At 43.8% G+C, this 12,582-nt stretch overlaps 1 protein-coding gene across 7 annotated transcripts in view; it reads left to right on the forward strand.

Moving 5' to 3' along the window:
• Window positions 1–12,582, forward strand: part of LOC143299475 (phospholipid-transporting ATPase ABCA3-like) — an 80,343-nt gene that overhangs the window by 47,789 nt on the left and 19,972 nt on the right. For all 7 annotated transcript variants that reach the window (XM_076612699.1, XM_076612704.1, XM_076612702.1 and 4 more), the window contains 4 exons: window positions 1,021–1,196; window positions 2,315–2,686; window positions 5,156–5,470; window positions 9,168–9,324. In XM_076612699.1, coding sequence (XP_076468814.1) covers window positions 1,021–1,196; window positions 2,315–2,686; window positions 5,156–5,470; window positions 9,168–9,324 — 1,020 coding nt within the window. The remainder of the gene's footprint in view (window positions 1–1,020; window positions 1,197–2,314; window positions 2,687–5,155; window positions 5,471–9,167; window positions 9,325–12,582) is intronic.

Here is a 12,582-nt window from a genome sequence, read left to right on the forward strand (position 1 = left end):
ATGTATGTCTGCTCTCACCACACACATGGATCCTACAAGTAAATGTATGTCTGCTCTCACCACACACATGGATCCTACAAGTAAATGTATGTCTGCTCTCACCACACACATGGATCCTACAAGTAAATGTATGTCTGCTCTCACCACACACATGGATCCAACAAGTAAATGTATGTCTGCTCTCACCACACACATGGATCCTACAAGTAAATGTATGTCTGCTCTCACCACACACATGGATCCAACAAGTAAATGTATGTCTGCTCTCACCACACACATGGATCCTACAAGTAAATGTATGTCTGCTCTCACCACACACATGGATCCTACAAGTAAATGTATGTCTGCTCTCACCACACACATAGATCCAAGAAGTAAGTGTATGTCTGCTCTCACAACACACATAGATCCTACAAGTAAATGCACATCTCCACATGCTACGCACATAGATCCTACAAAGTAAATGCACATCTGCAATCACTACACGCATGGATCCACCAAGTAAATGTATGTCTGCTCTCACCACACACATGGAGCCACCAAGTAAATGTATGTCTGCTCTCACCACACACATGGATCCAAGTAAATGTATGTCTGCTCTCACCACACACATAGATCCAAGTAAATGTATGTCTGCTCTCACCACACATGGATCCTACAAGTAAATACACATCTACACACGCTACACACATGGATCCTACAAGTAAATGCACATCTCCACATGCTACGCACATGGATCCTACAAAGTAAATGCACATCTGCTCTTAAAACACACATCGATTCTACAAGTAAATGCACATCTGCACATGCTACACACATGGATCCTAAAAGTAAATGCACATCTGCGCACACTACACACATTGATCCTACAAGTAAATGCACATCTGCGCACACTACACACATTGATCCTATAAGTAAATGCACATCTGCTCTCCACACAGGACACACAGGACTGAATCCAACAATTTAACGTGTGTCTGTACACACAACACACATGAATTCCCCCAACTTTTTCTTCAGCCAAGATGGCGCTGGACAACAGCTACAGTCGTCTGAGCGGTTTTGAGTTGAACCTGTCACGCTTCTGGGGCATGTTTGTGAAGAAGGCCATCCACACCAGGCGCAACCGCATCATCTCTGCTGTGCAGCTGGCCCTGCCTGTTATCTTCACCATTCTCGCCCTCTCAGCCGGCAAGGTCAGCACTGTGGAGTGGCGGCCCAGTGGTTATACGCCCTATAGGAAGCCAGGGAATCTGAGCTAAACAGGATCAAATCTCACACTCGCCAGCATTTTCTCCTCTTATGCTAGTCATTTGGATGAAACAGTAAACTGACGCCCCTTGTGTAACATGCACTTAGTACATGTAAATAAAACAACAGAGTATTGTCCTGAGCAAAAATTCTGTAGAAAAATCCACTTTGATAGGAAAGCAAATACACCTGCGGGCAGAAAAAGTAAAAAAAGGTGGCACTCTTGCTGTAGTGATGTGCCCTGCTCAGTGAGAGCAGCCCTAATTTCACACAGAGAAATCTGTTGTGACAAAAGAACAGGGTATGCAATACAATACTTCTAGCTCCTGCAATTTGAACTTGAGGGTCTTGTGTTCAATCCTAGGCAGCATCTACTGGGTTATGGGTGGACATTAGCTACAGAGTCATCCCAGTCAATCCTGTTTCTAAGAGTCAGTGATGTGTCCGAGCGAATCGGTGAAGTTAACATGTAACATTTCAGCTGTGTGACCAAGCAGCGCTCTAGTGCTTCCCCAGTATTTTTTCTCTGTGTGTGTGTCGTGTGCGTGTGTGACCCAGTTGGCTGTTCTCATAATGAAACATCAACCAGTTGTAAATACACATCTTTTATATAGAAAAAACAGTGAGACACCAAGCATCATCATCAATACAGATTTAAGTGTTGGCTACAGATTTGTGATCATGTGCAATACCCTAAAAAAGAAATTAAAAAAATTAACTTATACATTTAATACTCCATGAAATAACATGTTTTGAGTGTTGGCAGTGCTGAAAAGCAATTGCAAGAGGAACACAGTTTATGTACTGCCATGCAAAACTTTTCTTCACACATTTAATTAAGATTATTTTCCTGTGCTGTTTGTTTGATTGGTTTGTTTTGAGACTGAGGCAGGTTTAGAATATCTGCAAAAAGTGGTTGAGGTAGGCTGTGTCACCAAGTTTGTTGGTATAAGTGTAACTGGATATTCACTGTCGGACGTTTCTGTCCACAAGAATACACAACTCATAGAAGATGCTTTCTATATCAGCTGTTGATCTCCTTGTGATCTCTGACCCCACCCAGGCAAAACTCCAAGCAAACAATGAAGTATCATTGGACCTGACCCTGGAAATGTTTGACAGCACCTGCTCGGCCTACACCTCAGGGATCACCCCCACACCTTACAGCCTTGCCCTGGCCACAAGCTACTCCTCCCAGTTCTCTGGGGATGACCAAATCCAAGCCATTGACCGCAAAAAGTTTCCCAAGGTCACCGATTTTTACCTGGCACAGGCAGAAGAACTGGGGCTGTCCACGTACAATAAGAAGGTGGTGATCGGGGCGCAGTTTGAAGCGGATGGGTCTCTGGTGAATGCGACAGCGTGGTACAGTGGGCAGCCCTACCATGCCATGCCTGTGTCATTGGCTTACTTCATGAACGCCTTTGTCAGAGAGGTGAGGAGAGCAGGGAGGGAATGACTTTTTTTCCCTGCATATCACAATTATCATTTTTGTCAGTATCTTCTCTCATAGGGTTCATGCACTCCATGAAATGTGTTGAAGCTTCTTGATTAGTGGGTACCCATTTTAAAGACCCTTGAATCCTTGAAAACCCTTGAAAATTGAGTCACCAAGATATGTATTTGCCACTTAAAAGATAATATTTTTTGTTAATTTATTCTGTTTGTTATTTGAAACATTTAGAAAAAGTCGGACAAGTGTCATTGAGACATAGCTCAGCAAAACCACTTAGGAAATGTGAAAAGAGTTTAGATCTGTTTTCCCCTATAATCCCAAGCCTCTTACCTGTTTTGTGCTAGGAATACCTATGTTTCTCTGCAGTCATCCAACCTCTTACCTGTTTTGTGCTAAGAATACCTATGTTTCTCTGCAGTCATCCAACCTCTTACCTGTTTTGTGCTAGGAATACCTATGTTTCTCTGCAGTCATCCAACCTCTTACCTGTTTTGTGCTAGGAATACCGTATGTTTGCAGTCATCCAACCTCTTACCTGTTTTGTGCTAGGAATACCTGTGTTTTCTGCAGTCATCCAACCTCTTACCTGTTTTGTGCTAGGAATACCTGTGTTTGTCTGCAGTCATCCAACCTCTTACGTGTTTCATGCAGGGAATACCTGTGTTTCTCTGCAGTCATCCAACCTCTTACCTGTTTTGTGCTAGGAATACCTGTGTTTCTCTGCAGTCATCTAACCTCTTACGTGTTTTGTGCTAGGAATACCTGTGTTTCTCTGCAGTCATCCAACCTCTTACCTGTTTTGTGTTAGGAATACCTGTGTTTGTCTGCAGTCATCCAACCTCTTACCTGTTTTGTGCTAGGAATACCTGTGTTTGTCTGCAGTCATCCAACCTCTTACCTGTTTTGTGTTAGGAATACCTGTGTTTGTCTGCAGTCATCCAACCTCTTACCTGTTTTGTGCTAGCAATAGCCAAGCGGTTGGACTTTCAATCTGAGGGTCCTGGGTTTGAATCTCGGTAACAGCACCTGGTGGGTAAAGGGTGGAGATTTTTCTGATCTCCCAGGTCAACATATGTACAGACCTGCTTGTGCCTGATTCCCCTTCATATGTGTACACAAGCAGAAGATCAAATATGCACATTAAATATCCTGTAATCCATGTCAGCATTTCATAGGTTATGGAAACAAGAACATACACAGCATGCACTACCCCAAAAACGGAGTATGGCTGCCAACAGGAATACCTGTTTTCCTCTGTAATCCCATACCCTGTCTTGTTTTGTGCTAGGGATATCTGTTTTCCCCTGTAATCCCATACCCTGTCCTGTTTTGTGCTAGGAATATGTGATTTCTTCTGTAATCCCATACCTTTTTCCTGTTTTGTGCTAGGAATACCTGTTGTCCTCTGTAATCCCATACCCTGTCCTGTTTTGTGCTAGGAATATGTGATTTCTTCTGTAATCCCATACCTTTTTCCTGTTTTGTGCTAGGAAAACCTGTTTCCGCATACAATGCACCAATATTTTTCCTGTTTTATGCTAGGAATACCAGTTTTCCCCTATAATCCTCTAACCTTTTTCCTGTTTTGTGCTAGGAATACATGATTTTGCCTATAATCCCCTAATCTTTTCCATGTTTATGCTGGGAATACTTGTTTCTACCTATATCCCCCTAACCTTTTCCTGTTTTGTGTCAGGAATACTTGTTTCTACCTATATCCCCCTAACCTTTTCCTGTTTTGTGTCAGGAATACTTGTTTCTACCTATATTCCCCTAACCTTTTCCTGTTTTGTGTCAGGAATACTTGTTTGTACCTATATCCCCCTGACCTTTTCCTGTTTTGTGTCAGGAATACTTGTTTCTACCTATATTCCCCTAACCTTTTCCTGTTTTGTGTCAGGAATACTTGTTTGTACCTATATTCCCCTAACCTTTTCCTGTTTTGTGTCAGGAATACTTGTTTCTACCTATATTCCCCTAACCTTTTCCTGTTTTGTGTCAGGAATACTTGTTTGTACCTATATCCCCCTGACCTTTTCCTGTTTTGTGTCAGGAATACTTGTTTCTACCTATATTCCCCTAACCTTTTCCTGTTTTGTGTCAGGAATACTTGTTTGTACCTATACCCCCCTAACCTTTTCCTGTTTTGTGTCAGGAATACTTGTTTCTACCTATATTCCCCTAACCTTTTCCTGTTTTGTGTCAGGAATACTTGTTTCTACCTATATCCCCCTACCCTTTTCCCCGTTTTTTGCCAGGAATACATGTACTCCCATATAATCCCCTTACCTTTTACCTGCTTTGTGCAGGGCATGTTACCGTTCCCCATAGGTTTAATTTTTCTCTCTCTCTTTTTTGTGTATACAGCAGATGTGGTGTAGCCTGCATGGATCCATCTGCACACTCTGACACTTCCTTGAAACTGAAACTTAAAACGACTGTGGGCAGGTAGCAGGAGAGGGCCACCGTATCACGACAGCCAACTACCCCATGCCAAAGAGCAATGAGGATGCTGCCACTGATGCACAGTTGCGATCACTGCCCATGGGCTTGATCATCGGCTTCAACGTGCTCTTCGGCATGGCCATCCTCAATGCCTCCTTCTGCCATTTCCTCATCCGTGAGCGACAGACTGGCGCCAAGCACCTGCAGGTGGTGAGTGGGGTGGGCCCCCTGGTATTCTGGTTGGCTTCCTTCGCCTGGGACTTCATCAACTACCTCATCCCTTGCCTGGTGCTGCTTGGCGTGTTTGCCTTTTATAAGGTGAGGGGGAGGATGGGGGAAGGGATTGTTGGGTATGGGGTAGAAATGAAAAGAAACGGAAGTTTATTCAGTTTAGAGCCTAAGCCTCTTCCTCATGGGGGTTACACAAATGCTGTGGGAGAAAACAACATGACACCAACTTGGAATGGAAGATTAATGGCCCAAACAGGAAAAGTGCAAGAACTTTTACATGAACTCATATAGTATGCCTGGCACATTATAAGACTGTGATGGATCGGTCTGGACGAACATCAAACAGAAGGACATGTTCTCTCCTTCAGTGGAGACCTGAACAAACTCATGAGTGGAGTTTGATTCCATGTCGACATCAAGAACATCAATAACTTGGTCTTTTGATGCTGCCCAATATGCTGCAGGATTGCTACCTTCAGACTGCTGGCAGCATCTTTCAGCTTCATTGTACAAGCCTATGCTCTGACCTCAGACTAATATGACAAGTGGAGGAATTTGACACCCAGCTCCAAGACATTTTTGACAGAACAGACAACTCCTACCAGAGTTTGCTAGCTACAACAGTTTGATTCTGGCCAACACTCTTAGGGAGCACAGGGCTTCGTGGTTCTGGACATAGCATGCGCCTGGTAGATTCAGTCACAACCAGATCAGTTACATCCATTCAGGCAACAACAGAGCAAAGACCAGGATGTTCACTGGTGGAGACATTGGAAGTGACTGAAGTGACTGTGATCTTGTTATCATGAACTTCAGAGTCAAACTCAAGAAGATTAACAAACCCAGAAACACCAGATCAAACCCAGTCTAGACAGATTGAAGAATCCTTCAATTTGGGAATACTTAAAAGCAACAATTGGCAGAAAGTTTGCACCACTGCTAGCGCTTGATGACCATGTTGAAGTGATAATCACCACCTTCAACACAGTCAGGACTAAAGCAGCCAGTACATTGGTAGGAAAATACCACCAACAACATTCAGCCCTGGGTCACAGCGTGGAATTTAGACTTGTTTGACACAGAGACATGAAGAATGCTAGGTACACAACAAAAACAATTCAGCCCTGGGTCACAGAGGGGAATTTGGACTTGTGTGACACAGAGACATGAAGAATGCTAGGTACACAACAAAAACAATTCAGCCCTGGGTCACAGAGGGGAATTTGGACTTGTGTGACACAGAGACATGAAGAATGCTAGGTACACAACAAAAACAATTCAGCCCTGGGTCACAGCGTGGAATTTAGACTTGTGTGACACAGAGACATGAAGAATGCTAGGTACACAACAAAAACAATTCAGCCCTGGGTCACAGAGGGGAATTTGGACTTGTGTGACACAGACACATGAAGAATGCTAGGTACACAACCAAAAGAGCAGAGTACAAAGAGGTCAACGAAACGATTACACAAGGCATGAAGGCAGCCAGCAGAAGAACTGGGTTGAAGAACAGTGTCATGAAACACAAGACTGTCTGAAAAGAATAACAGCATGGGGGCAGTCATTGTTGTGAAAGAGTTGACAAAGCAAAGGCAGTCCAGAGTCAGCATGATACAACGGAAAGAAAGGAATTGTCAGCGACTAGTTCCACAACACAGTTGGGGTCTGTCAATGGTGTCTTCTATCCCATATACTCTTCAACATATTCCTGGTATGTATAATGACTGCTGCCTTGGAATGACACTCTGGAACTATCAAATTCCGAGGATGTACCATCACATACATCTCCAATTTGCAGATGATATTGATGGACTGGCAGGCAGTGAGGAAGAACTAGAAAAAGTGGTGAACTGCTTGGATAAAAAATCAACGAAACTCTTGAAAGACCAAATCAACATCAGGATCAATGTCAACAGTCATTAGCTGGAAACAGTGAAACAGTTTAAGTATCTAGGTGCCATCATCAGTGAAGAAGGGTCCAAGACTGAAATACTGACAAGAGCTGCGCAGACTTAAACAGCACTGGCAAGGCTGATGTCCATATGAAGACAAGAACATCAGTTTCAGAACAAAGCTGAAGTTCCTGCATGCACTGGTTCTCTTTGTTTTCTTGGATGTATGCGAGTCCAGGACTCTTACAGCAGAGCTTCAGAGAAGGATCCAAGCTGTGGAAATGAGATGCTTCAGGAGACTCCTTGCATCTCTGTAACCAATGAAGAAATAAGAAAAAAAACATCAGTACGAAGATCTGACCACAGTGAAAAAAAGAAGGAAAATAAGGTGGTATGGCCTTGTAACAAGATCCAGTGTGCTCTCCAAGATCATCTTTCAGGGAACAATGCAGGGGAAAAGGAAATGAGGCAGACAGGGAAAGAAGTGGGCAGACAGCATCACTGAGTGGACAGAGAGGAGCTTTGCTGAAACTCAGGCCCTATCCCACGACTGCCAGAAATGGGAAAAGTTGGTGATGCTTTCTGATTGAGCAGTGCAGCACCCCCACAGTCTGATAAGGTTTCAGGACCAGAGACAGAGACAGTCTCACACACACACACACACACACACACACACACACACACACAGTGTCACATGACAACCTTAAAAGAAAAAAAAAAAAGAGAGAAAAAGGAACTGTAAATAAGGCCTCAGACTTCACACCAGGACAAACACCAGGGCACACCAGGTAAAAGTTAACACTTTATTCACTCACTCACTCACAAACAAAAACAAAACAGTTGTTCCTATTCTCTAATTCCCTCCCACACCCAACTTCCCTCTGTCTACCACCTTCCCTTACCCATGAATCCAATGTTGACAATAATTAGTCATTAGCTGATCAAAACACCCAAATGAACTTCATACTCCACACTCTCACATACACAGGTACAAAACGCACAGTCAGCCCCTTGTTCACTCCCCAGGCATTCCACAAAACTCCCCTGTCCATGTCACACACAGCACAGATCGACGCTGTCATCCTTGTAGAACCTGGTGACTCCAGTCCACGGAAAGAGGGGGTGGGGGTGGGAACGGTCGTCTTGACGCCCAAATGCCACCATGAGAACGACCCCCGTCGGTTCCGGTGCTCACTCCCCCCTCCTCCACCTTTCACTTCAGGCAGATGAGAGAGGCTGGCAACTCTGGCACCAACCTCCGGCACGCGCGGACACTGGGGACCTGACATGGAAGGGGCAACAGGGCTGAAGGGAAAATAGCAGCTGAAACACCCTTGCACAAAGTGTGAACATCCTGATGGTCAAATAAGAGAAAGTTGGGGAGGGGAGCTAGAAGGAGAAGAAACACAGAGGCTGACACACATACACACACGCAATGGCAAGAACAGGGGAAAAACCAATACATCTTCCAAAGATGCACAAAGACAGAAATACAAAGAACCAGGGTATGAGAAAGAGGGGGTGACAGGCAGGATTGTACAATAAGGAAGGGGACTTCACATCCCTACCCCCACACACCACCGCCTCACCACACCTGAAGGGGACGGGCAGAAAGACAACCCCATGGCCTCTGCCAGAGAAAGAATAATAGAGAAAAACTGTTCATCGACTTGTAACAATATCTGCTTCTCTCTGTGGCAAAACATATTCGTCATGAAAAAACAAATCAAAATAAATATTTCCATATCAGTGTTGTGGGAGGGAAAAGTAGCACCCCTCTCGCCCAAGATTTAATAGAGAACTGTCAAAGTGCATGTTTATATACTTCATTTTCTTATTCACCATACTATTATTTTGTTGACTGTTGTTTTACCTTCCTGTTGTTTTTCCAGGTGGATGCCTACACGGACAAAGGTAACCTGGGTCTGGTGCTGCTGATCCTGGTCATGTTTGGAATTGCCGTCCTTCCTTTCATCTACATCCTCCAGTTCCGATACAGCAGCCCTGCAACTGGTTTTGTCAACCTTGTCATCCTTGAAATCATCACTGGTCAGTAATCTGCATATGATTATAACAATGATAATAATAATAAGAAGAAGAGAAAGAATGGGTATTTATAATGCGCTCTACCTCCTTGGCACAGGGTTCTAGAGTGTGCTAAGAATGAACGTTAGTATGGTGGGAAAATGGTGACAAAAAACAAAGGGACTATAATCAGGACTTGCAAACAGGATAAATGGAATGTGTCCATGACAAAGCACACACATACACGCAGTCAATCAATCAATCAATCAAAATCAAAAACACTTTATTAATCCACATGGAAATTAAGTTGTGCAATCACAGGCTCGTTGTAAACACTGGCATAAAATCATCATGCGCAACATAGGAAGAGATTAAAACTAGTCAAATAAGAATTCCCAATAGCTGACGATATAGATTAACCCCCCCTCTGCACACACACATACTAATGTTAAGACAATAGGGTATTGCACAACAATATTTACAAATGAAAACATCCAACAAAAAAAGGGTATAGATCACTGAAAATGACATGTGTGCACGCACACACACACACACACACACACACACACACACACACACGCACACACACACACACACACACACACACACACACACACACACACTCACTCACTCACTCACTCACTCACTCACAATGTATGCATGCACATAACATATGTCACGCCAATAGAATTAGTACATTAACATTAAGATACATGGAATCCAAGTAAAATAAGAAAATATTTAAAAATCACTTCTGATCACACACACACAGAAATGCTTGCCCATGCTCACCCGCTCAGTCCCACATGCACGCATAATGTCTGCTCCCATGCACTCGTCTGCTGGTGAAGTTCAGGTGTTGCTGTGGCGAGGGGGCTTGGGGGGTGGGAGGGTTCACTCATGAGTTAGTGTATTGGATGTTTTGATTGTGTGCGCGAATGGCTTTAGGAATGAATGAATTAATGTAGTGAGATGTTCTTGCGCATGGAGCTCTGAACCTACCACTTATGTCTGACCTTCTGCTATTGATGTCATCATGTAGTGGGTGTCTTTCGTCGGTCAAAATTGTTATTAGTCTGTCAGTCAGTTTTCTATTGTGCGTGTCGCTAAAGGTGTCACACACACACACACACACACACACACACACACACACACACCACCACACCACACCACATGCCAACACACAGACGTCCATCACCCCTCCTCGCCCCCACAAAAAAGGATCATGATTGCTGACATGGTGGGGGTAAGAACGATCATACACGTAAAAGCTCACTCGTGTACTGTATACTAGTGAATGTGTGAGTCGCAGCCCATGAACAAAGAAGAAGAAGAGACGTCCATCAGAACAGGTTGATTTGAATTGAGATTTTGATTCAGCGTGATGAATTTGTGGGAGAAGTTTATTCAAGGTGATGTGACCAACTTCACCAAGGTACGAAAAGGCAGGCTGTCCTTGTAATTTCTTTTTACAATGTGGGATACAGAACTGCTTATTTCATGAAACCTCTTTGGAGGTATATGAAAATGTTAGGTATTTCATGTTAACTGATACAGCATATGAAACACATTTGTCATTGTTCTCACAATCAAATAAAATAGCCATAACAGCTGGTCGGTTGAGAAACACATTTGATACATTTGGAGGAAGAAAAATACCACACATAGAGAAAAACTATGCATCAATCAAGCAACATGTAAAAGTTTAGTATTGTATACATGCTAGAAGTAAATGTATATGAAGCAGGGATGTTTGTGGGGTGTGTGTGTGGGGGGGGTGGGGGGGGGGGGGGTAGTGTGGTGTCATTCTGGCTTATCTGGTGTATGTGGCTTCTTGTTTCAATTTGGGTTTTTAAATCAAAGAGCGCGGAATGCAATCGCTGAGTAGATGGAATGTGGGCTATTGCCGTTAATGGACTGCACAGTGTGACGTCGCCATTATGCGCTCTGGTATCTACATTGGTGGGTGCTTGCGCGCAAATGTGTATGTGTGTCTCTGTAGTGTATGTTTGCGTGTGTGGATAGACAGGTAGCAGACAAACTAACTCCATTTCAATCATTCATTCATTCGTTTACATGTTTTGACTTACTTAGACATGGAGCCCACTTGATATGATCATTTATTGTAACATCTATATATTTTTTTGCTGCCCAATCATCTGCACCATTTCAGTGGCATGGCTCCTATGCTGCTCATTCCAAGTCCCCCATACACAGCTACACTTCGTCTGTCACCGTTCCAGCATCAGCGGTCCATAGGAAACCACTGATGTTAGTTGCCAGGAGGCCACACACCAGAAGAGACCCTGCACTGCTGCTGAGTGACTTCAGTGGTGTTCAGTGATGCCTGTTTTGATTTAACTTAATTGGGACACCACCTGCCTACTAGGCGGGCAAGTTCAGTATCACTTTCTCAGTCATTTGTATTCTCACTCGGGGCATTTAGCTTGCAGTCTTTAGCCTATTGTCTAAGTTGTTCGCTGGTGTTTCAGAGGGGACTGAGCACGTTTTCAATGTTTTGAGCATTTTGTGTTTTAAGTATGGTGTCGACAATATACTCAGCTGTTATATAGCTGGTCCATAGAAACTGCAGTGTAGCTGCACTGATGATAGCCTCTACATTGTTCACGAGTGTTTTCAAGGAGACTAAGTGTGTTTTGGATTGTGTTTTTGAGAGTTTAACACATGAAGTATGGCATCCACAATGAACCTAGCTGTTGCAAAGCTGAGCCACAATGAAGCTGCACATTGAAGATGGTGAATGATGTTGGGGTGAGTGAAGTTGTACGGATCCTTGAAGACGGTGTTTGGCTGTGGGGAAGGTGGTTGAATGGTTGAGATGCTTGTCTGCCAGTACAATGTCTGTGAGGGTGTGGGTTCACTTTCTTCAACTTTCTCCCTAGATTAACTGGAAAATCAAACTGAGCATCTAATCATTTGGATGAGATGTTAAACTGATTTCCCGTGTGCAGCATGTACTTGGCGCACTGAAATAGAACACATGGCAACACATGTTGTCTTCTGGCAAAATTCTGTAGAAGAAATCCACTCTGATTGGTACACAAATATGTGGTGGTGTGTGTCCATCAAGATCGATGATGACCATCGTTGTCATCCAGCTGGGGGATGGGGGGAGGGTGGTGGTGGGGGCTTGGGGGGGATGCTCATGAATCTATTTGTGAATGCGCAGATGGCTGCATAGTCCAATCTGCGCACGAAATGTTCGCTGACAGTTGGGGCAGCCAAAGACAGGCATATCATTGTCAGGGAGCTTGTTTGCCC

This window comes from Babylonia areolata, chromosome 25 (genome assembly GCF_041734735.1).
Source record: "Babylonia areolata isolate BAREFJ2019XMU chromosome 25, ASM4173473v1, whole genome shotgun sequence".
Taxonomy (NCBI): Eukaryota; Metazoa; Mollusca; class Gastropoda; order Neogastropoda; family Buccinidae; genus Babylonia; species Babylonia areolata.